This window comes from Delphinapterus leucas, chromosome 9 (genome assembly GCF_059928025.1).
Source record: "Delphinapterus leucas isolate spDelLeu-1000000601 "Yukka" chromosome 9, BTC_Dleu_Yukka2, whole genome shotgun sequence".
Classification (NCBI taxonomy): domain Eukaryota; kingdom Metazoa; phylum Chordata; class Mammalia; order Artiodactyla; family Monodontidae; genus Delphinapterus; species Delphinapterus leucas.
The window spans coordinates 41,112,344-41,137,863 of NC_143137.1; the positions used below are offsets into that span (position 1 = coordinate 41,112,344).

The 25,520-nt window shown below is 35.7% G+C and overlaps 1 protein-coding gene across 9 annotated transcripts in view; it reads right to left on the reverse strand.

Annotated features, from left to right (window-relative positions):
• Positions 1-530: 530 nt before the first annotated feature.
• Positions 531-25,520, reverse strand: part of ANLN (anillin, actin binding protein) — a 55,246-nt gene continuing 30,256 nt past the window's right edge. For 4 of the 9 annotated variants that reach the window (XM_089917525.1, XM_089917526.1, XM_089917524.1 and 1 more), the window contains 10 exons: positions 24,973-25,021; positions 24,824-24,880; positions 24,177-24,215; positions 23,920-23,941; positions 22,902-23,005; positions 22,094-22,147; positions 12,078-12,164; positions 8,689-8,796; positions 5,038-5,210; positions 531-2,252 (listed from right to left, as the gene is read on the reverse strand). In XM_089917525.1, coding sequence (XP_089773651.1) covers positions 2,129-2,252; positions 5,038-5,210; positions 8,689-8,796; positions 12,078-12,164; positions 22,094-22,147; positions 22,902-23,005; positions 23,920-23,941; positions 24,177-24,215; positions 24,824-24,880; positions 24,973-25,021 — 817 coding nt within the window. In that variant the 3' untranslated portion in view covers positions 531-2,128. Of the gene's footprint in view, positions 2,253-2,367; positions 5,211-8,688; positions 8,797-12,077; positions 12,165-22,093; positions 22,148-22,901; positions 23,006-23,919; positions 23,942-24,176; positions 24,216-24,823; positions 24,881-24,972; positions 25,022-25,520 lie in introns of all 9 variants that reach the window. The other 5 variants (XM_089917527.1, XM_022583316.3, XR_016394297.1 and 2 more) reach the window with 4 other exon arrangements.

The window sequence follows — 25,520 nt, forward strand, 5'->3', positions numbered from 1 at the left end:
GAACAAAAGAATAGAAATATGTTGCTGTAATGTGCACAGAATGTCTCTAGCAGGACATGGCAAAATTGGCAAAAGTGGCTGTGACAAGAGGAAAAGACATACTTTTCACCTTAACTTCTTTGTGTCTTTTGAATTTTGTATAATGACATATAATGCCTATTCAAAAATAAACACAAGGGCTTCCCTGGTGATGCAGTGGTTAAGAATCCGCCTGCCAATTCACGGCACACGGGTTCGAGCCCCGGTCCAGGAAGATCCCACAAGCCCCGGGGCAACTAAGCCCGTGCGCCACAACTACTGAGCCTGCGCTCTAGAGCCCGCGAGCCACAACTACTGAAGCCCGCGCGCCACAACTACTGAAGCCCATGCGCCTAGAGCCCGTGCTCCGCAACAAGAGAAGCCACCACAACGAGAAGCCCATGCACCGCAACAAAGAGTAGCCCCCACTCACCGCAACTAGAGAAAACCTACGCACAGCAACGCAGCCACAAATAAATAAATTTATTTATTAAAAAAGAAATAAAAAAAAAAAAAAAGAAATAAAAAAAATAAAAACAAATCTACAAATAAAAGGGGCCCTGTCATCAATCCTACCAAACCTACATCCTGTTTTGGCTGGTGATGTTACTTATCTACTCAGTCTCTGCTGAGCACTTGGGAATCATCCTCCATCTCCTCGAATGTGCGTCTGAGTACCATATTCTATTGAAATGCCTCAGAAATGGACCCTTCATCCACCTCCTGATTCAACAGTGACTCTAAGAACACACAATGGGCTGAGCACTGGGCTAGAGGTAAAAAGATGAATGAAATACCCTCACCAAGTCAGTACAATCCCCTCAAGAAGCCTGCAGCCTACGATGCAGGGCAGCCGCACGGCACATTTTAATGTTTATTAAATAGCTGACTCCTTAAGCCATTTGCAAGTATTTATTTAGGTAGGAGATCATAAAATATATTTTTATAATACACGTAAGAAAAAACACATTTAAATGGATAAAAATTAAAATGACAGGAGGTGACAGAATTTAGTGTTTATAAATGAGGCCATCAATAACTTTAACAATTCAAAGAAAGTGATAGTGTATTTAAAGTTGAGACCATGCTTTACATTTACAATATTTTATAATTTAAAAAAAGGCATTAGGCTTTTAAAGGTAATACATGACTTAACAGCTTCTCAAGTGATTTTCATAATGGGTGTCTAGACACTGTCATACACTGATGTGAAAAAGAAAAAAGACAAGAACTTAGGCAAGCAAAGTATTAGTCACAGTAGCTTGGTAACGTTTACTTTTCTTATTTTACATTTGTTCTTGTTACAGGAACAGAAAGAACTAATTTGACAAGTATATCTGAGGAGTCTGTAAGCTATAGAGCAAAAATAGTTATTTTTAAAAGCCTGTATTCCATGAAAGTGTGCACCACACAGCATTTATAGTAACTGAGTAAATGTAAACCATGTGATTATTAAGTCTTCTAAATAAAACATTTAACCCCCAAATCTCACACAATAATATCCCCTATGCCCACATCTCTTATTTGAAGGCAGCCTTAAGCTTCAGACTAATAAACGTTTGCTATTTTGAAAAAGTTCTTACCTCCATTACTAAAAATGTTTCTGCAAGGTGCCTTAGATTTTTTTTTCAGTACTCTAGTAACAAGATATATCATGATCAATAAATGACCACAACCTTTAGAAAAAAGTACTGAGGCTAGAGAAAGAATGATCAAGTGTGAGGTTTCTGTCTCCAACCCTGGAAGACCTTTCTACTTTGAGACCCACAGCTCCAGGAAGACAACTCAAGTTTCCTTACTTAAAAAAAAATATTTTAACATGAATAATTGAATAATTAGATTTCTAGGAAAATGAGGCTTTTAAATTAAAATTTGGCAAAATCAACTATAATACATTTTTTCTTCCAATCATTTATGAATAACAGAAGATAAATCGGGTGAAGTTTTACATACAAAAGATATAAATACTGCATAATATGTAGTGAATGAATATTGGCACATACCCTTTTGTATTTAAAGCATAAAATGCAACCAGCAAAACTGATGCTCTTAAGAAACATTTATGACCTAAGTCAGAAAACCTCTATATGACTTGGAAATGTCCCACAGTTTAAGGCTTTCCAATAGGTTTATAGCAAGCATCAGGTTGCCAGAGGCGAATATCAACAAGAACTTGATTGAGTTTTTGCATCCAGAGATCCCGCTCTTCCTTGGTATCTGCAGACAGCCAGTTCCTACATGAACAAACAAAACGATCAGGATCCTTTCCCCCATTCCATATCTCCAAGTACTCTTGCTGGGGCGGGATGGGGGGGCGGAGGCTAAATAGTAAAAGGAGTAACTCTTTACCACTTTTTAATGCAGCGGTCCCCAATCTTTTTGGCACCAGGGACCGGTTTCATGGAAGACAATTTTTCCACGGCCGGCAGGGGGGTGGTTCAGGCAGTAATACGAGCGATGGGGAGCGGCAGAGGGAGCTTCGCTTGGTCACCCGCCGCTCACCTCGTGCTGTGCGGTCTGGTTCCTAACAGGTCGCAGACCGGGGCTTGGGGACCCCTGTTTTAATGGATGCTAAATCAAGAGACCCATAGTAAAGTGCTTCTCCAATTACAACAACAGAGAATCATCTTGCAGGTTGGTTAGCTGAACCATAACTCACACTGATTACATTTGGGAAATGATGGAGTTTCACACCAAAGGCAGTAACTAATCGTGTACAGTTGGTCTGACTGGGCAGTTTGGTGGTGCAGGACAGCCACTGAGCATGGGTCACTTCCTAGAAGAGCAAGCGCACCACTGGCCTGAATATGGGAGCCCCCCCAGATCCCTCAGACTCAGGGTCCCCAAGAGCTGGAATCACAGACTCATGAACCTTCACCTGGCCTTATAGATACTATTTTGTACTGTCTCCCATTATTCTTGTCCCACTGTATTAGTAGAGCACAGTATTTACAGTAAATGATCTGAAGATCCTAAGACTTTGTCCTAATCTCTTTGTTCATACCAGGAATCTCTTCTTTGTATCCATATTTAGCTACAAGTTGAATATCCAGTTGATGTGGCAGGCGAGGGTGGGGGGAAAGGGGAATTCCCTAATTCACAAGCCAGACCATTCTTCTAGAGGACAGCTGGGTGTTAGAAGTATGTTGTATTGTACTCATTCTCCATCTTTATAATTTCTCCCCACTGGTACTAGAAATGGTATAAGTGTGAATAAGCAGTGAGTTGATCATCTATTAGTCAATGGAGAGAACACAATACTTACAGTAATGATAGTGACCATTCGTTGAGCTCATTCCACGTGCGTGACACCATGCTAAGTGTGGCTACTCATTAACCTCTACTGTCATTCTGTGGAGTTTATTCTTCTCCTCTGACACAGGAGATTTCAGAGGGCTAGCAAAGTTAAGTAACTTGCCATGGTCACATGTGGTGAGTCACTGAGTCAGGACTTAAACATAGATCTGTTGACTTCAAAGTTCAACTGTATAATACTGGCTCCCCATGTGATGAAACATTTCTAGTTCAAATGTATAATCTATATTTCAAAGTAGGCAATATTTATCAGATGATAAATATTTTGTATTGAAGGGGGGAAAGATAGCAAGGTTGGTTAGTAGAAATAAAAACGATATACATTAAATTTAGATAAAAGGCATAGGTCAAAAAGGCCCTGGGGAGAAACAGATAAATAATACAAAGGAGAATGCAGAACTGTAAAATGTATATACTCTGCAAAATATATGATCAAAAAGTGAAATAAGTTTTAAGAAGCCACCAAGCAAAGCTAAAAACTCAGCCAAGACTGAGCTGAGCATGGGCCTCTCTCAAATGCTTGGATAAAGTGTCCACTCAAATTACAATAATATTATAATAAGAAAAACTGCATGCAAGTGAACTACAGAGTAATTAGAGCAATATGTGATATAACTATTTCTACCACAGGAGAAGGTCGAGATCTGGGAGGGTTTACGTAACAAGTAAAAGATAAGATTATATGAAAAATGTGAGTACTGTTTAAAAAGGGCCATTGTGGTCAGGAAGTACTTGGGGACTGAATTTTGGTTGGTTCCCTCACTGACTGTGGCCATGAACAGGGTAGCTACTAAAGAAAGTGACTATAAATCCAATTTGCCTCTCCTGTCCTGTCTGATGTCACTGCTGCACAGAAGGCGCCCGAAGGAAAGGAGTGGATGAGCTCAACTAAATTAATCTGAAAGTAATCTAGACATCAAGAATTTCCAAAGAACGCGTCCCCTCTTTCTCTGTTTTAAAACCAACTGGCGGTATCTGGGCAACTTTGTTCTATTTTAATAGAGTGTCTCTTGGCTGAACTTTCTGATATTTCCACATCAGAAACTCATGGAGCCAGTTCTACCCATCTCCCTGTCTGCAATATCCAGCAACAGTCTGATTAACAGAGATTCTGTCAAATTCTAACTTTTGTCCCTAATCATAATTTTGTACACTGAAGTTGGTCTGCAAGCTTCTCTTGGGCATCCAAGCAAAAGAACCTTAGACTCTTAGCAATAAGCTTTTGCATCTTATACTTAAGATTAGGGTTAACGAAAAGTGACAGTCCCAGTAGTTTATTCTTTTAATCTCCAACCAGAAATTTGCAGAGTAAATTGTTTTGTAAGTCAGCAGGTTAATCGAGGGTATTTGGGGAATAGACAGGAAGGGATGTGTCAAATTGCTTTAAAAAATACTTGACTTCTCAATTACACATGAAATCTTCAAACTCAGCCCAAAGAATACTAGGTAACTGTCCTGAAAATGGCTATACTGTGAGTATACTAGAAAACATGATAAACTAAGATATAACTTGAATGCTGTATTTTTCTTAACTATATTGATTTAATTATTAGCTTACTCTCTTATTGATGTGTGTGTGTTTTGTTTCCTCATTAAGACTGTACCCTCTTCAAAGACAAGGATCATCTCTGATATTTCTTACAGTGGTAAGAACATAGTGGGCAATCACTTAGTTGATAGAAATATTTATAGCCCAATACATACTTGGTGACACAGAGTGTGTCCCTGCATTGGCTGACCAGAGTCTCTCGGTCATCTTCTCTTTGTGGTCGGACGGTAATTAATTCAAAAGTGTTGCGTCTTGCACAAAATTCTCTGTTGGCTGGTTCTATCTGCCGACTGGTACAATTGGCCAAATTTAATCTTCCTATGGGATTCTTTAAAAACAAATTTTTAAAAAACATGATTAGTAGGAAATAAACAAGACCATTTAAGTCAGTAAGCATTAAGCAGTATTCCAGTTGATACAAATTTAAAATTAAAAAGGCATTAATTTAAAAGTTAAAGTTTAATTACACTGAGTTTAGAGAAACATATTTAACATTTATTATTGTTTTTTGCTGGTCATAAAAACAGAAACCAAAGATGTCAACTGGAGCTCTTAGTCAACTTAAAAAACAAACTTTTTGTTATGGAAAACTTCAAACAGACACAAAATAAAAAGAACAGCATAATGAACTTCCATGTACCCATTAATCAATCAGCTCTGACAACTAGAAACACACATTCAACCACCTTTTGTCTATAGCCCACTTAATTCCTCCCTTTCTGTAAACAGAAACCTAGACATCAGAATTCATTTGTAAATATTTTTTATGTATCTCTAAAAGACCAGGCTAAACTATTGCTTTGGATTGTTGGAAGGCATGTTATTCCTATGGTATGACAGTCAAAGATAAAAATTCTTAAGACTAAATGGTCCTGAAAAATTAGAAAAGGGACAAGTATGGGCACAAGTGATTTTTAAAAAGCCAGTAAAAGCGTTAACTCTGTTAGTAATTAGAATGAAATATACCATTTTTAAACATTAGATTGGCCAAGTCTGGAAAGAATGGTAATAACCTATGTTGGTTGGTTGGGGTGGTGATAGAAACTCTCATACACTGCTGGTGAAAGCATAAATGGTCTACTACTGGTAGACAATTTGATAAGAGCAATCAAAAAACATTCAAAATGGGCATACCCTAATCCTACAACTTCACCTAAAAGAAATTTATACTAAGCAAATACATAGGTGCACAAAGATGTTTATATGGGTATAGTCACTATTTTTTCATAATAGTGAAAAGATTGAAACAAATTAAATGACAGTAATTGGGGACTATTTAAACAAATAATAATATTATGTCTCCAGCAAGTATGGCAGACTAAATAGTCTAAAAGTCCTCCCATAATTCCCCAAATGCCAAACAACTGAACTCACAAGAAGGTGAAAGAAACCTTCAAAGGCCAAAATCAATGAGGAAGAGAGAGTGCAGAATGGTAAGCTAGCCTGAAATCTGGCTTCCTTGGGGAACTGACCAATGAATGTTAGGAACTGGCAACCTTGACTCACACAGGTTAAACGATATAATATGAAGTGCGATATTTGCTTTTAAAATACCTCAGCAAACCAACAAGAACAAAAAAGTGTGTGTGCTGTGGAGAGAGAAATGAAACATGAAAGTTAATAATTGTTGAAGTTAGGAGTTCAATATACTATTTCTCTCTGTTTTGTGAACATTTGAACATTTTCAATTATAAAAAGTTAAATACACAGGTACACATATTTCCGTGTGTGTGTGTGCGTAAAATGAAGGACCAAGAATAAATAATACATTATTGAATAAAAACACAAGTTAGGAGACTTACCTTACCAGACATTAAGATTTATTTTAAAGCTATGGTAATTGAGACTGAGAGATACATACCAAAGGAAACAGAATAGAAAGCCTAAATATAGACCTACATATATAATGATATCTTGATACATGTCAGAAACAGCATGTGGATCAGTGGGGAAAGAATGGACCATCCAATGGGGCTGGCACATTTGGGTTTCCAGATTGGGGGAAAAAAATCAATTCCAGGTAAATTAAATATGAAATATAATTCTTTATAACTTTCAGAAGTTATAAGGAGGTATAAGAGAATATCTTTATGACTATAGAGATGATTTTCTTAACTAAGACTCAAAAAAGCAAACAATAAAGTAATAAACTGACAGATTTATCATAGCATTAAAAATTTGTTTATGAAAAGATATTATAAAGATAAAACATATGCCAAGCAAAAGATGGGAAATAAATGGCCAAAACACATAAGAAAAGATGCTTACTCTTAATGTTCAATCAAGGAAAACCAAAATAAAAACATAGTGAAATAACCTTTCACACCTATCACACTGACAAGAGTTTAAAAGGCTGACATATCAAGTGTTGGTGGGATGTGGAACACTGAGAACTCTCATATACTCCTGGTGGGAACAGAACATTGTACAACCAATTTCAAGAATAACTGGACAAAATCTAGCTAAATTGAAGATGTGCGAAACCCTACAAACCAGCAATTCTGCTACTAGATACAAACTCAAGAAAGAGCTCTGATCCATGTAGCTAAGTTATAGCAGAGCTGTTTATAATAGCAACAATTTAGAAATAATCTAAGTGCCCATAAATAGGAGAAGTGGATAAATTAATTGTGATACATTCTTACAATGGAATACTTTAGTACAGAGAAAGATGGCTAGAGCTCTACAAACTAGAGCTACACACACCAGCCTAGACTAATGCCACAAATCATGTTGACTTAAAACATGCAAGTTGCAGAATAGTATATACAGTATGATCTATTTGTATAATGCTTCAAAATATGCAACTGCAATAATATACTGCTTATATATAATATGTAATAAAAATTTAAAGAAATACATAGGAACAAAATAATTTCAGGATCGGGGTTATCTCTATGAGGGAGAGAAAATTACTTGAGGAACTTTAACTGGACTGATAACACAGAGGTTGATGGAAATTACTTTTTTTTTTTTTTTTTGTCTATTTGAAGGTTCAAAATATTTCACAATAAACTTTAAAATAAAATTTTATATAGCTACAATGTAATACATATAGCTATCTAATGCAATATCACAGATGTATTTTTATTGATGTGGAAAGATACCAGGATATTATCAAGTAAAAATTAAGTTACAAAAAACATGATACTTTCTGTTTAAAAAAGATTCATAAACGGATATATAACTATTATTGCATATACATTTTAAAATTTAGAAGGATACACAGCAAAATGTGAACAGTAGTTTTCTCTGTTATAGATGATTTTACTTTATATTTCTGCTTATTTATATTTTCCAGTTTTTGGATAATAAATTACCACACTTGGACAATAACATTAAATTCTTTAAAAACAAGATGTAATGTATCCATAAAATTCTATTATCAAATTTCAGAAACAAAACCAAAACCACTATATTCCTATGGTGGTTTTTCCTTTCTGTTTTATCTCAGAGTTAGGTAAATCAACTGTTAATAAAATACAAAAATGAATTGAAAATATTTCTGACTAAAAGCATCAATTAAAAAATATTATGAAACATTCCAGAAAAAAAGAAAAATATATTCCTTAAGGTATTTCAAGAGTGGTCAAATCACAGGGAATGGATAAGATATAAAATTTTTACACAAATACATGCACACACACACACTCACTAGTCTTTCAACAAGAACATTTTTAATGGCTTAGTAAATATTTTTAACAGGGCATTTGGGTGGTTGATGGGGGCCACGGGGAACACTTGCACGAAATATTCCCTGAAAGTCAGTTAGGGCTTTCACCACTGACCATCAATATTAATATTACCTTTCGTTTCTCATCATCTGGATAAGTCCAATAAGAGATACAGTTTCCAGAAAGAACACACCATCTTCGATGCCACGCACCAAAACCACTAACATCTTCAAATATGGTCTGGAAAAGTCAATGAAATACTGACTTTAGAAACTTGAGGATCAATTAAATGTTTTCTATACATTAAACCTCAGTATGTTGACATATTTCATACTTCAAAATCTACTTGCATGATTTTTTTTCTTTTCTCTCTTTTATAAAGTACTTAAGTTTATTTTTATTCTACTCTGTATCAAGGCCAGGAATCTTGTTATTTCAATCTCAAGCACAAAGTTAGTACAAATGACTCACCAGCTCCCATTTGTGTTTACGTTCACCTTTTACATCATAAAGGTAATAGAAAAGAAAAAATTTGATGGATAAAAATAATACAAGTTATCATTACCCCCTACTATAATCAGGGAAAAATAACGAGAGGATAGCTTTTGCATTTTTATAGCTGGGGAAACTGAAGGCCAAGGAAAGTAGATGACAACACACGGTCACAAAGCAGAACTGGATCCTTCTAGCTAAACCAGAACGTACTTTTCTTGCTGCTCATCAGTCTTGGCAGAGTTAGACTAGTACCATTTTAGAATCACTTAGCAAGTTTCTCTGGTTGGTAGTCTCCTTCCTTCCAGCTGTCCCTGGCACATCAGGAAGGAAAACTGAACCAAGCAACTGAACCACTTCAATTACTACCTCTATTTTTTATAGAGGTTAGAAGTAATTAAAAGGCATTGCTTAGACAGCAGACAGAAGTTATTTGGGGGAGTCCTGAGTAATTTTTTTTTACCACATTTCTGTAAGTGTGGATGTGATAAGAATGGCCTATAGGATTCAAGATAGAGTAAACCTGTAAAGGTCTAACTCTAAAGTAGTTAAGAGCCCTGCTCAAACATTAAGTAGGTCAGACATTTTAGGCAAATAAATGTCATAAGAGTATATCAGGGGCGAAAGATATCTAGAGTAAAATATGGAAATATTTACATTAAAGGAAAAGGTCAGTAAGTAAACACTGCTTTCAAGTCAGAAATTTATAGACACTTTTCCAAGAATATCTAGTGCCACCTGCTGGATTTACATGTGAAAAAAGCTACGAAGTATGATTTACAGTCACCTTGGCTGCTTGGACTTTCTGTACGATCTAGCTCTTCTTTCTGTGCCCTTTGTCAGCAACTGCAAATTGACTTGTGATATCTTTTGCATAGCTCAAATTCTTGCTTCACAAAGAAAACCAAAGCTATTAGATTTTCTCTACTTCTGGTACCACACCCACAATCTTCTGTGTATTCTACACATATACTTTCCTCCTCTGATAATGGAAAAAGTATAATTCTGTACAAGATCATGAACCGTGGCTTGGGTCTTATTTGTTCTCACTCTCATGACCTTGTTCCATGTGTTATTCCTTAAAGTGCAGGTTCCCCACTGCCTCTATCTTTGCCCTCTTTGGCCCTATTAGAAGCTACCCATTTGAATTGAAAGATGCTCAAATCTCTCCAATCTTAATAAAATGTCAACAAAATCCTTCTTTCAGGTATCACACTCTCTTTACCCCTCTGCAGCCAAACATTGTTTCAGAGTTGTTGCACTCCCATTCTTCACCCTCCACTCCCTTTATAACCATTTGCAATCTAGCTCCTGCTCTCAACAAGACTAGAATGACCACATCATTAATAAGTCCAACAGTGTCTAATAGATCCTTATCTAATTTGACCACTCCCTCTTGCAGACTCTCTTCCCCTGGCAACCATGATACTAAGTTCTCCATTGCCCTCCCTGTAGTCTCCCTTGAGAGCTTCTCTTCCTAGGTCTGTGGCTTAAATGTTAGTGTTCTCCTGGCTATTCAACGCCACCTGAGCTTCCATTACTATCTCTCTGCTGCAGATTTCCAAACCTTCACCTCATCTAAAATGTCCATCTTGAGCTCCAAACTCAAACTCTGAAAACGTGTCTGTACGCATCTAAAATTCAAGTTATTTAAAACTTAACTCATTAAAACTTCCTACCTTGGGTGGGGACTGACTGACAAGGGGCATGAGGGAACTTTCTGGGGTAATATTGTCTATCTTAACAGAAATTTGGGTTACATAGATGTATGCCTGTGTCAGAACTCAGGGGATGTACACTGAAGATTCACGGGAACATACTAATGTCCACAATATACTTTGAAATTCTTACCCCCAAAATATGATATTTTCAGGACTGGCTAGAAGGATAGCTAGGTAGTAGATACATGATACAGCAAGGACAGTAAAAAATGTTAAAGGCAAAATCTAGATGCTGGCTATACGGGCGTTCATTGTAAAATTCTATCAACGTTGCTGTATGCTTGCAACTTACCACAATAAAATTTGGGGGAAAAATGGTTTCCACCCCCACCATGGACACTTGCTCCCCCCCCAGGGCCCCTTATCTCAGTGTAATCACTGCCACCCAACAAGCTGTGCAAGGCAGGGATCTGGGTGACATCCTTACTTCTGCTTCTCCACCCCTACAGCCAAACCACTAGGCTCTGCACTTCTTCCTCCTTCATCTATCCATGGTGGGTCCTTCTCTCCACCCTGACTGCCAGCCCCCATCCCCTCTCTCATGCAGTAACTCAGTTTCTTCACTAACCTTCTTCAGTTCTGCCACTCCCCAGTCCACTTCCACACGTTAGTCAGAACGACTTTCCTAAACCCCCAAATTTGATGTTAATCCGCTGCTTAAACTCCTACAAGAGGGATAAAGTCGGAAGCCTTTAAAAGGCCCTCTAACACTTGGCTCCATTTCCCCTAACCCCACCTTCCTCCCCAGTCACTCCTCTCACTACCCCTTCTCCACACACACACTCAGAATCTAAGCTCTAGCTACCCTGAAATACCTGCCACTATCTAAATGTGTCATCTTTTTTCTCTGGTGGGGGTGAGAGAGGGAAGGGCCCTCCAGGCCATAGTAATGCTTTTCCCTTCATCTGGAGCACATCTCCCTCTTCTCTCCCTCTGGCTAACTTGTTCAGCTAGCAGTTTACAAGTTATTTCCAATACCTTTCTTTAAGCCTTCCCACTCATACCTAAGACCTGGTGTCCCACCAATTTACACCCATGCACTCTATGCTTTCTCCCATTATAGTACTGTATTGTACTTAACTGTTCACTTGTATTTCTTCCTATTACACTAAAAGTTCCTGAGTGCAGGGATTATTTTCTGTGGCCTATGATATTCTAACACCAGCACAGTGATTAGCATATAGTGGACATGCAACAAATCTGAACCAATTTATCACTTAGTCACACAGACTTTCATTCCTATTGGAAACCAAGTCTATGCTTCACAAATTGCAAAACAGAAAATATAGATCCAGTGATGTTACTTACTAGAAAACCTCTTTCTTCAACACTTGAATTCACTTGACACTTTATTTTTAAGTAAATATGACCTTCCAAAGGAGATAGAAAGGGTACCTGTGAAGAAAGAGAGCAAATTATTTGTAAAACAGCTTTTCTTGATAAAACATGTATAAATCATGAATAGAGAATATTATATCTTGAAAACACAGTATTTTCTAAAGCTGGAATATAAAATAGGTGGCCCAAAAGCCACTGGTTCCTTAGCAACAAATGCTTTTGAAGAATAAATTCATTCAATGTAGAGCCTGCTTAAGGCAGAACCCTAAGTCCCAAGTAATGTGATAAAGAAAACACAGATCTAAGAAGAGAATACATGTGTTTATCCATTCCCTATCAACAGAATATACTTGATAGAAGGTGGGATAAACCAACTGGCATATTAATACAATATAATATTATTTAGCAACAAAGAATAGTGAACCGCAGAATGGAAATGTTGATCCTCAAATTCATATGGAATTGCAAGAGGCCCCAAATAACCAAAACAATCTTGAAAAAGAAAAACAAAGTTGAAAGAATCATACTTCCCAATTTCAAACCAATCCAAAGCTACGGTAATCAGAACAGTGTGGTACTGGCATAAGGATAGACATATAGACCACAGGAATAGAATCGAGAGTCCAGAAATAAACCCATACATATATGCCAGATTGATTTTCAACAAGGGTACCAAAACCGTTCAATGAGGAAAGAGCAATATTTTCAACAAATGGTGCTGGGGAAACTGGATAGCCACATGCAAAAGAGTAAAGTTTGATCCCTTCCTCATACCACATACAAAAATTAACTCAAAATGGATCAATGACCTAAATGTGAGAGCTAAAACCATACAACTCTTAGAAGAAAAACAGAGGAGTAAATCTTCAATGATCATAAATTTGGCAATACCTTCTCAAATATAATACCAAACCATGAGCAACAAAAGAAAAAAACAGATAAATTAAACTTCATCAAAATGAAAAACTTTTTAGTATGGGGAGGTTCCTCAAAAAATTAAAAATAGAATTACCATATAATCAATCAACCCCACTTCTGGGAATTTATCCAAAAGAATCAAAATCAGGCTCTTAAAGGGATATTTGCACTCCCATGTTCATTGTAGCATTCTTCATAACAGCCAAGAGGTGGAAACAATCTAAATGCCCATCAGCAGCTGAACAGACAAAGAAAATGTGGTATAGCCTCCTTTCTCCCCACTTCTGTATATGAAACTACTCTAGGCCATCCAGATCCTGTTCTTCTCAGAGCCCAAAGTTTGCCTTTTAGGCCTTGAGACTCTCAGTGTATATTTTCTTATGTGTCCTAACCCACAGCCCCACACCTCTGCACAGCAGATCCTTGAGGTCAGTTATCGTGTCCTTCTCATGTTTGTTTCCATGTCCTATTGCCAAATCATATCCAGACATTCAATAAATGTTTGCTTAAAGAACATTGTTTGTTTTGTCAAATAGTACCCAAATACTCCTATTGAAAAAAAAGAAGGCAGCCGGGGGACGTGGGGGGATGTAGTACATACAAACAATAGAGTATTATTCAGCCCTAAAAAAGGAGGAAATCCTATCCGGTGTTACAGCACGGATGAACCTTGAGGACGTTATGCTAAGTGAAATAAGTCAGTCACAAAAGGACAAATACTACATGATTCCATTTGTATGAGGTATCAAGAGTAGCCAACTCAACAGAAGCAGAAAGTAGAGTGGTGGATGCCAGGGACTGGTAGGAGTGGGGGAAAGGGAGCTGCTGTTCAATGGGTACAGAATTTCACTCATCCAAGATGAAAAACTTCTAGAGATCTGCGGCACTACATTGTGCTTATAGTTAATAATATTGTACACTTAAAAATTTGTTGACGGTAGATCTCATGTTACGTATTATTTATTACAATAAAGAATTTTAAACTTCTGTGTATCAAAGCATAAGAAAGTGAAAAGACAATGTACAAAACAGGAGAAAATATTTGCAAATCATGTATCTAATAATGGTTTAGTATCTAGAATACATTAAGAGCTCTTATAACTCAAAAATAAAAAGACAACTCAATTAAAACATTCTAAACAATCCAACTTAAAAATTGGCAAAAGACTTGAATAGACATTTCTTCAAAGACGATATACTAATAGCCAACAAACACATGAAAAGATGTTCAACATCGATAGTCGTTAGGTAATAATTGTTAGCTTGATGACAATGGTGACAATAATGATGAAGGTGAGGATAAGGACGAAGATTTTAACGGAAATCTCAAGTTGCCATTGTGTCCAGAACCATTTACTGAGGAATGAGTAAAAAGGAATCTGATTCTTTTATTGGAAGCACATTGCTTTGAACCAAAATAAACATAAGCTAAATTACAAAACCAACAATAAGTTATTGAAAGCAGATTTTTTTATTGCTTGTTTTAAAGTTGAATCATTCTGTATCTATAAAGCTTTCCTTATTCTTTAGATACAAGTATGTTTCCAACATTGATAATCCCAAAACTCATGCTATAGCTTAAACCATGCTATGACTAAGTTGTGTTCCCTCCCCATCCCTAACCAAATTCACATGTTGAAGTTCTAACTCCCCATACCACAAAATGTGACTGTATTTGGAGATAGGGTCTTTAAAGAAGTAATTAAGGTTAATTTAGTTCATTAGGATGGGCCCTAATCCAATGTAACTTGTGTCCTCATAGAAAGAGAAGATTTGGACACACATACAGAGAAAGACCATGTGAAGACACATAATACAGCTATCTACAAGCTAAAGAGAGAGGGTTTAGAAAAAAATCAACCCTCCCAGTGCCCTGATCTTAGACTTCTAGCCTCCAGAACTGTGAAAAAATAAACTTCTGTTGTATAAGCCAAAAAAAAAAACCCCTCCAAACCCAAAAATTAGTCATTAGGGAAATGCAAATCAAAACCACAGTGAGGTGCCACTTCATACCCATTATGATGGCTATAATCAAAAATACAGAAAATAACAAGCTTTAGCAAGGATGTGGGGACACTGGAACCGACATTACTGATAGGAATGTCAAACGGTTCAGGAACTATGAGAAACAGTTTGGTGGCTCCTCAAAAAGTTAAACAGAATTAACATATAACCACACAATTCCTCTCCTAGATATATACCCCCAAAGACTGAAAACAGGTATTCAAACAGGTATATGTACGCCCAAGTTTATAGCAGCGTTATTCACAATAGCCAAAAAAGAAACAGACCAAATGTCCATCAACAGATGAGTGGACAAAGTGTAGTGTATAACATAATGCAATAGTACTCAGCCATAGAAAATAATGAAGTACTGATACATGCCATATCATCTACATATACATCCACACATACATATACACACATATAAATTTACCGCCAAAGAACGAAAGTTATCTAAGCAATAATTACCTAGTAGGTTATACATAGAGAAAAATAAAGTTGCTCTATAATGTATATAATATAGAGCTAATCAACAATAATTTTCATCAAATGTTTGTACCATTTTACTTCCAGGCAGATTTCTAAAACTAAGGACCCCCTATCAAACACAAGTCTGCATTACAGAGAGGGTAGAAAGCCACTAACATAGACCTAGTAGTGAAAGCCTATGTTGAAATCTATCTGACAAAGACATTTAAGTTCAATATGAAGATGGTCTGGAATGCCCTAAATCCACACCAGATGCAATTACTGTCATGATGTAATGACTCTTCACTCCCAACCATGGCTGATTTGCTAGCTACAGAGACACACACAAAAGTATATCTAAATTCTGTCCATTAAATTACTACAGTGTGCTTGGTTAGGGCGATACACAGAAAGGAGTTTGACTTCCATTACATGCTCAGAGCTCCACTTCCACTTAGGATGTGAAAGGTCACAAAAGACCACCATTTCTACTGCAACAGCAAGAAAACAATGTATAAGCTAAGAATATCTTATTTTCCTTAAAGCTATCTAAGAGTTGTGCAAGCAAAAAAAATTTAATGGACCAAATTCCAGTAAGGAATGTACCCTTCCTGGGTGAGCCAAATCAGGGGTGACCACTTTATTCCCTGGGAGCAAGAACTGACAGAGAAGCATGCTGGCAATGAATTTTGCAGGGAAAAGAAAAAACCAGTGAAGTCTTTAACAGCTAAATGAAGGCTGTCTACCTAGATGAGCATCTCAAAAGAGCCAAGGGTCAGGGTTAGCCCACCCTACCTGCCAATCTCCCCCACTCCCCAGAATTTTGCTGAGTAAATGCTAATGCCACAAGCCAGAGGCAGATCTGGAAAGCAAAAAGAAATCTTGTAGACTTTCAGAATTTAGATCTCAAAGTTCTACTGAAAGGAGGCGCCTAACTTCACTCTCAAGGCATTTGAAACAAGAGTTGAACCCAACTAACTAAAGCACTATCTCAGCTCAACTTCTGATTATACTGAGAGACAAGAGGGTGTTATTATCACCTACTTCAGTCTCTACTGTTCTTTTATAACATAACATAACATAACAACATCACATCACATCACATCTAGCCTACAGTTTAAAAGTTTTACAAGACATGAAAAAGCAGGAAAAGGTGGCCTTTAATCAAAAGAAAACAAAACAAACCCTGTCAATAGCAGATCCACAGATGATCTAGATGTTAGAATTACAAGACAGAGACATTTATAATTTGTTAAAGAATTTAGAGGAAAACATGGACAAAAATGGGTGAGAAGAGGGAGAATTTTGACAGAGAAATAGAAGCTCTAAAAAAGATCCAAATAGAAATTTTACAATAAAAAAAAAGTTGAAATTGATTCATTGGATGGTCTTTACAGGAAACTGGGGTACATTAGAAAAAAAGATAGATGAACTCAAAGACTGGTAAATAGAAATGATCCAAAATGAAACACAAAGGAAAATTAAAAACAGAAAGAGTGCCATAGACCTGTAGGAACATAGTCAAGAGTCCAACATACATTTAACTGGAGTCCTAGAAAGAAAAGAAAACAGTGCAGAAGAAATACTTGACAAGATAATGGCTGAGAATTTGCCAAAACATATGAAACACATGAACTACAGCTCCGTAAAGGTCATCGAAACTTAGTATGATAAAGAAATAACCCAGTATGACAAAGAAAACCACACCTAGGCAGATTAGGGTCAAACTGTCACAAATCAAAATACTTAAAAATATTAACAGCAGAAAAGGGGAATTCCCCAGCGGTCCAGTGGTTAGGACTCGGCACTTTCACTGCCAGGGGCCCGGGTTTGATCCCTGAACAGGAAACTAAGATCCTGCAAGCCGAGCAGCGAGGGTGACAATATAAAAAAATAAAAATAAAAGCAGAAAAGATAAGAATGATGGCTGACTTCTTATCAGAAACAATCAAAGCCAGAAAACAATAAAATGTCATCTTTAAAGGGGTGGCTGAAAGAAAAAACCTGCCAACCTAGCAGTCTATATCCAAGAAGAATATCCTTCAGAAATTAAGACAATGTAAAGAGAGACATCTTTGGATAAACAAAAGTTAGAGAATTCATTTCCAGCAGAAGTATATTACAAAAAATTAAAAAACAAAAGAAACACTTCTTCCTGAGAAGGCAATAATCCTAGATGGAAGCCTGGCTCTACAAGATGGAATGAAGAACATAAGAACCAATAAATATAAATGACAATTCTTTAAAATATATTTTTAAAATTTCTTTTAAAATTGATTAAAAAATAACAGTGCACATTGGGGTTTATAATAAGGGTAGAATTAAAACATAATGGGGTGGGCAAATAGAATTATACTGTTGCAAGGTTCTAACTGTTGTAAGGTACATGAAGAGGAATAATTGTGTTTCAATATAGACTGTAGTAATAGTAATAGGCTAAGGATGCATATTGTAATCCTTAGCAATAACTGAAAAAGAATACAGGGAGGTATAGCTAAAAAGCCAACAGAAAAGATAAAAATGATTACCAAAATACTCAATTAGAAGTAGTCAAGAAAGGAAAAATAAATGACAAAGAACAGATGAGACAAATAAAAAATAAAGAACAAAATAGTAGGACCAGAGTCTGTTAACTTTTCGTGTAATGGCCCAGACAATTAATATTTTAGACTTTGCAGACCATACAGTCTCTGTCACAACTATTCAATCTGCCATTGTAGCATGAAAGCAGCCATAGACAATACATAAATGGTCATGATTGTGTCAAAAACTTTAGTTACAAAAACAGGCTGCTGAACTTTTGTTACTAATATATCAATATCAGTTCATTAATTGTGACAAAAGTAACTTAAAAAAAAAAACAAACAGGCCAAGAGCCAGATTTGCCTGTAGGCTATAAGCATGCTTGCTTTGTGGTAGACTAAACCCAACCATATTAGTATTGCATTAAATATAAATGTACTAAACACTCTAATGAAAAGATAAAAAATTGTTAAACTGACTAACAAAATGACCATAAAATATGCTTCTGATACACTAATTTGACATATATGGACAGGTTGAGAATAAAGAATGGAAAAAGAGAAAATTCCCTGGCAGTCCAGTGGTTAGGGCTGTGCGCTTCCACTGCAGGGGGCATGGGTTCCCTGGTCGGGGAACTAAGAGCCCGCATGCTACGTGGCACGGCCGGGGGGGAAAAAAAAGAATGGAAAAAGATATACCATACCAACATTAATCATAAGAAAGCTGATGTGACTCTATTAATAACAGACAAAGTAGACCTTAAGATAAAGATGACTACCAGAGAGAAAGTGTTAACAATTCATCAAGAAGATATAATAATCTTAAATATTTATGCACCTAATAGCATAGCTTTAAAATACATGAAGCATAGGTTGACAGGACAAAAACTAAGTGCCTAAAATTGAGACTATGTTGCTCTTACTAGTTGGAAGTTTGAGGGACTGATATTTTCTTCCCAATAAAATCATGCTTTCTGTCTAGCATGAAAATATTCACATAAGAAATATTTTTAAACAAATCATTCTTATCAGTCTATTAATAATGAAGAGACCGCATGTCAAAAGTATCTTTTAAATTATAAAAGCTGCTTAAGTACATGTGATAATTTAAAATGATTCTGAATGTGAATTAAAGATTACAAATATAAGAAAAATTCAATTGGAGAAGTTGTATCATTAGAGTAAAATGGTAACATCCAAATATTTAAAGTCATGTTGACTTCTGGGTCAAGATAGAAAGGGGGATGCTTTAGTCTGTCATTCCTGCTGCCCAGTGAAGAAGAATGACACCCTGTTGGAATAATCTTAGTTCAGTCTAAATTAGAAAATTTTTACTGTAAGATTAGTTTCCAAAAATTTAGTCCTCCAACCTAATAAAGATAAGTTAAAGGGGGGATTCTTGGCCAAAAAGTATGGATTTCAAGAGACCAACTCCATAAAATAAACCTTCAACTTTCTGAATTTCAAAGGCATCTATAATGTAGAGTCAAAACATCATACGCTTCATTATTATATTTGTTATAAATTCCCTTGCCGTTTTCTTTTCTATATTGTCAATGTTAAGTTCCTTAGCCTCTCAATGCTCATTAATAGAATTCTACTATTTAGCCCAGCGAACGCTCCTGGTAAGAAGAATCTCAGAAAGATGAGAAAATGTTCCCTCTTACTCTACAGCTGTGAAAAGTAGACAATATTCTTGGTTAGAAGCTTGTCCTGAAGTGAACTGAGAATATTCACAGAAGAGTCAATGTTACTACACCCTGTCAAGTGTGGAGACGTGCGAAAATGTATGATCCTATTCTGTTTTCTGTTTAACAAAATGGTCTTTTAAGATTATCAACACCTCAAAGATTATTGTTAAGAGGTGTAAAATGTACCCTATAATCAGGGTGACTGTATAATTTTTTATATGTCAGGATATTTCTGAGCAAGAATAATTATACCTGTTAATAATTAAACCAGACCAACAGGCATAAACCAGGATAGCTTTGGACACACCAGAACACCTAATCACTCTTCCTACAACCTCAAAATTCTACAGTGCTAATCATTTGTTTTACCTCACAGGTGTTTTCCCTAATACTATTTAAATTGACATCTCTATTTCTTGGAAGGTATAAATATCTATGACATTTCTTTAAGTCAGAAGATGAGTTGTGGGATATGCTTCTCCCTTTATCCATAAAAGTATAGTAAAACCTATGATTATTTTGGATTCTCTATTCAAAGAAAGGATTTGAGAGTGTGACTCATTGAAATTCATAATAATTTAATTCCAGGACGTCAGACTTTACATCCGATATCTATAAGCTCAAATAAGAAAGCAATCCGTTATTAGTGGTATCCTAAATTTATAGAGCAAACACTGGGTTAACCTCAACAGAAATCTCATTCTGAAGGGGTCTCAGAGATAACCCCGTGACTTATCTTTATTGGTCAAGACACCAGTAAAATAAGCAAACGTTCCCTTGCACTGATGGTCTCTGGTAGGATATGGGAGACTTGTTTACTCTCTCAAATTTAATCAAATGGGATTATTATGTGAATATACAAGGTCTTCCATTTTTCCCACCAATTTAAAGAACATCTAAACTTAACTATCTTAAATATTCTCCTACATAACCACAAGGTATTAGAACAAATACTTGCTCCCCCCTGCCACTCAAAAAAGCACATCTATGACAAATTTTTCATTTAAATTATATTGTATTTGACTCAGGAAGAGACTTTACAGTATTGGACACAACCATTAAACTGATTTGATTTTACATTCAGATCAGGTGGCTGGATATTTAAGTTATAATTTCAAAAAATGTTTTAAGAGAATGGACATGTAATTTATTTTTAATTTGTGTGACGTTTTAAATTAAAATGGCAGTGAAAAAAATTTTTAAAGAGCAATCAGTCTATATTTAACATATGTCATTGAAACCTCTTTCATTTTACAGATTCATGAAATCTCTTACATATATAGAAATTGGCTATGGGACAACACCGAGTAAGGAATACAGTTCACAGAACCCCAGTCCTTATGTTTACCTAATTTGCAAATGTTGTTTTAAGAATTTAAAATACGACTTCTCTGGTGGTGCAGTGGTTAAGAATCCACCTCTCAATGCAGGGGACACGGGTTCGATCCCCGGTCTGGGAAGATCCCACATGCTGCGGAGCAACTAAGCCCACACGCCACAACTACTGAGCCTGCGCTCTAGAGCCCACGAGCCACAACTACTGAGCCCACACCCTGCAACTACTGAATCCTGCGTGCCTGGAGCCCATGCTCCGCAACAAGAGAAGCCACCACGAGAAGCCCATGTACCACAACGAAGAGTAGCCACCACTTGCTGCAACTAGGTAAAGCCTGCATGCAGCAACGAAGACACAATGCAGCCAAAAAGAAAAATTAAAAAGAAAAAAAAGAATCTAAAATAAAACAAAAAGTACTATCCAGCATTTTGCAAATTAGCATATCTATACACCCACAAGATGCTTGTGATTGATCTTCACAAAGATATTAAAAATCCTAAAAAAAATTTCTAAAATATATGAATATATTTAGTATAATTTTAGCATTAAATTAATTTTAAAATTAATAAACAGAGCATCAACTACATAGCAACATACCTATTAGCCAATTAAGACCACAGAAGTTTTCTACTTTTACTTAAAACATTACCAATAGTTCTTTCAATAAAGAGGAGGTCAACAATACTGAATAAATTTTAGTTTTAGACATAGTTATTAATTTGGCATTTGGTACCCGGAAAAATCAATGCTGAAGTGACTATAGAATCTTAAAGAATTATAACATGAAAAAAGAATATAAAAGCCCAAATACCAAACAGGCATGAAAAAAACTAGAGAACTTTTAAAGAAAGCTTTAAAGAATTATGAGACTAAAGAAAAAGATGCCCATCTACAAGGATCTAAAGAAAGAATAATTTACATAATGTCCTTAATTATTCAAAATAACCAAGAAGACATGAGAGTGGTTAGTAAAACAAATACATAAGGGCCAAAAATTAAGGACTAATTTTTAAGCTCATTAGTTTCAAGCAAAGAAAATATGGCAACCTTTTCCTGGAACATATAGCCCAGTAGCTCTCGCTCTTTAACATCATAATTTATCTAAAACAAACAAAATAAAAGACAAAGAGAAAAAAAGACCCAGAATCACTCAATTTGTTAAACTAGCTGAATTACTAAATTAAAAGTTACATGAATTTTTTTAAACATCGTTATATTCTAACTACAGAAATCTCTTATAATATTTTTAAATAGTCTGTATTATACAGCAGAAGCCAACACTAGGACTAAAGTTTGCCTCTACTTCTCTTACTACTTAAAACGGTCTCGTTAGCTATTAAATATTTAGTCTTTACAGTGTGGTGAAAAAGCACTCAATATGGTAGTGACACTACGCAGATCTGAACTATGAAGTCTTAAACTTGGAGAGGAAAGTACGGGAAGGAAATCCCTTAGATTCATGAGTACTTTTCCAAGAAATTAATCTATATTTCCCTATCTTGTCAAAAATAAATCCAAAAAATGTTAGTCATTTCAAAATATTGGTTTCAAATGGGCAAGAAACTATGTTTAAAACTGTAAGCTTAGCATCTATATGCAAGAAGCAATACCTTCTTAGTCAGAATTGACATTTAGAATAAACCAGTATATGCTGCTTTGAAGACTTAACTATTAAGATACAGGGGAGAAATACTTCCAACATCAAAAAAAATATCATGCAGCTAAACCCATGTCTAATTAAAATGTACAATTCTAAGAACATACATATTCAGCCAAAGATTTCAAATACTTGAAAGTAATGGGACATTTTCATGGACCTAATTTTTCTATAAATAAATAAATAAATTTGGATTACCTTGTCCAGAGCAAATTTTGTGTTTCCTACTGAAGATAATGACAGCATGTAAGATCCAACAAGGGCAAAGTTGCTGGTACGCACAGCATTAAGACTGGCCATAACTAAAGAAAAAGGAAATGAAGTTTAGTTCACAGTGACTTTGTTAAGTATAAATAACAATTCCTCACCCCACTCTAAAAGAATGAAATTAACCTGCCACAGAAAAAAACTGCTTCATTTTCCTCTATCTCTAAATATGGAGGTGGGGCAGGGTGGGGGGAATAAAACATCAACACATTTCCTAATGAAAGAAAACTGTTAAGTATTTATATTTAACGTAAGTGAGGTACAGGCGCATCTTAACGTTTGAGACAGATGTGTTTTTAAAGATAGAGAACCTAAAAATGTGTGCATAAAAAGCAATTTTCCTATCAGAGATATGAAAACCTTCACTGCTGTAGTCTAGGATGACATAATGAGCAGCAGGACTTTATCTGCACGGTTCTTCTTAGTTATTCTCTTGTGCCAAGAAACAGAGACCAAAAGTCCAAAGGTGAGTGAAACCAGCTCAGTCCTAATCCCCTTTGGAAAATTTAGGCCTAACGCCACTCTGGAAAAGTCTTCTCTGGCCTACTGGCACTCTAGTTTCCAGTGAACTAGAAAGATGCTTTTCTGACATGATGCAATGCCAGTCATGATCAGTAAAGTTAAAACAGGTGAACTCCTCAGTGTGGATAGCACAAAACAAATCTACAGAACAAGAGAAGATAGGGTGAAGAGTAATGCTACCTGCTGCAGTTGTCAAGTGACTAGGTATCCTATGTGTACTGCCTGCTAGAGCCTGAGCAATGTGCTGTTTGGTGGCCCGTGGTGGTTTCAGACAGCAGGTTATTCTCGCCAGTAATCTTATATGTTACTACCATACAGAAAATATTCAAAGGAGAGTAAGGTAAACACTCATAAATCAAGACGGCTATATGTATAAGTATGCAATTGCTTATATCCTAACGTTTCAAATAGTTCAAGATTCACTCACCTGAAGAATGAAGGGTGCTTTTCTAAAAAAAAGGTGTGAAGAAGGACATAAGTTATTTTCTTTATTGGATACAAAGATTTAAATATTAAGTACAAACACTACAAGGACTATATTTCAGAAAACATTATTTTTTCCTTTTAGGATATTTTAAAGATTCCCAAAGCACTTAGGGTTTAGAAATGGTTAACCAATTTCCAATCATATGTGTAAGATGAAGATTTCTCAAGGAACTTCAACTTTCAAAAAATTCTACTTACTGTGGTTACAGATGTGAGAAGTCGCTTAGGAGTAATAGCCTGGAAGAAAAGATAACTTAGTATATTTCCTATTAAACATTATGATTAAAACTAACCAAACTTGAGATTCTCCCACACAGAAAATAACTCTTAAATATCAATACATTATACTTGAGTCTTTTATTCCGGCTTTACCCATACTGTTATTCCTTTTTTGTTAAAGCTAAATAAAATTCTTTTAAATGATGATTTAGACAAAGAACAAAAGAGCAAAGGCTAGGAAGGACAGAAACAAAGCTGTTTCTATTCCTCATGCCTACAGTGACCACATCATTCTTAAGTCTGGTTTAGAGGAGCTAGTAAGACAAGAGTTCAGAGGAAAGGCCTGAGAAAAGTTTAAAGAGATAATAATAGTTGTCAAGCAGATATGGAGAAAACAGAATTGTCTAGCCTGAGTAATATCGGTAGCTTATACTTAGGGTCATGGTCACTCACTGCAAGTTTACTCTCAGTATTCATACCTATACCTATTATGTGCAGTAACTAGAAATTTAAGGCATAAAAATGAACCAAAAGCTTGATAATTATTAAAAATTATACATAATTTTAAACAGACATTATATCTCCTATTTCTGATTATATTTCTACTGGGTTTCTTTCATTCTCACCTTTGACTTGTATGCTTTTTTCTTCTTATCAGGGCCTGAAGGATCTTTCGTTTGTACCTACACACAAATCCAAAGCATAAGTAACTTAAAATCTGATGTCTTTAAGAAAAATACACTATTAGTTACTTTAGAAAGCTTTAACTGCTTACCAAGCTGTAAACTTCAATATTTATTTCAAAGTCATTTGACACATCCCGCCTGGAAAAATAAAAATATCAAATTATGCCATTAAAAATTATGCCACAAATACTGTTACAAGGCTGAGAGTAAAGGAATTCACTGTGTTTTAAAACTAAAGACAACAGTTACAAACTATTAAAGAATATAAAAACTGGTAAGAACAGTCTATTTTTCCCTATAATACAGGTCAAACATTTTCTTCAGCATTTTACAACTCAAGATCTTAAATAATAAAAGTAGTTTTTCTTCCAAACTAGATTTTGACTCTAGTTTCAAAATAAATCTCTGACACTAAATATAAATGTCTTTCACTGAGACTTAATGTTAAGTACATTAAGAGATTTAAAGTATATATTAAAAAATTGTGGTCCAGATTTTGCATGTGTGTGTGTGTGTGTGTGTAGTAAATACATATGTTAAAACACTTCAAAACATCAAATACCTACAGTCACATGGAAGAAACATGCTACTCAATGGAAGAAAAGATCGGAAACATAAAAGAGTTAAACCAACAAAT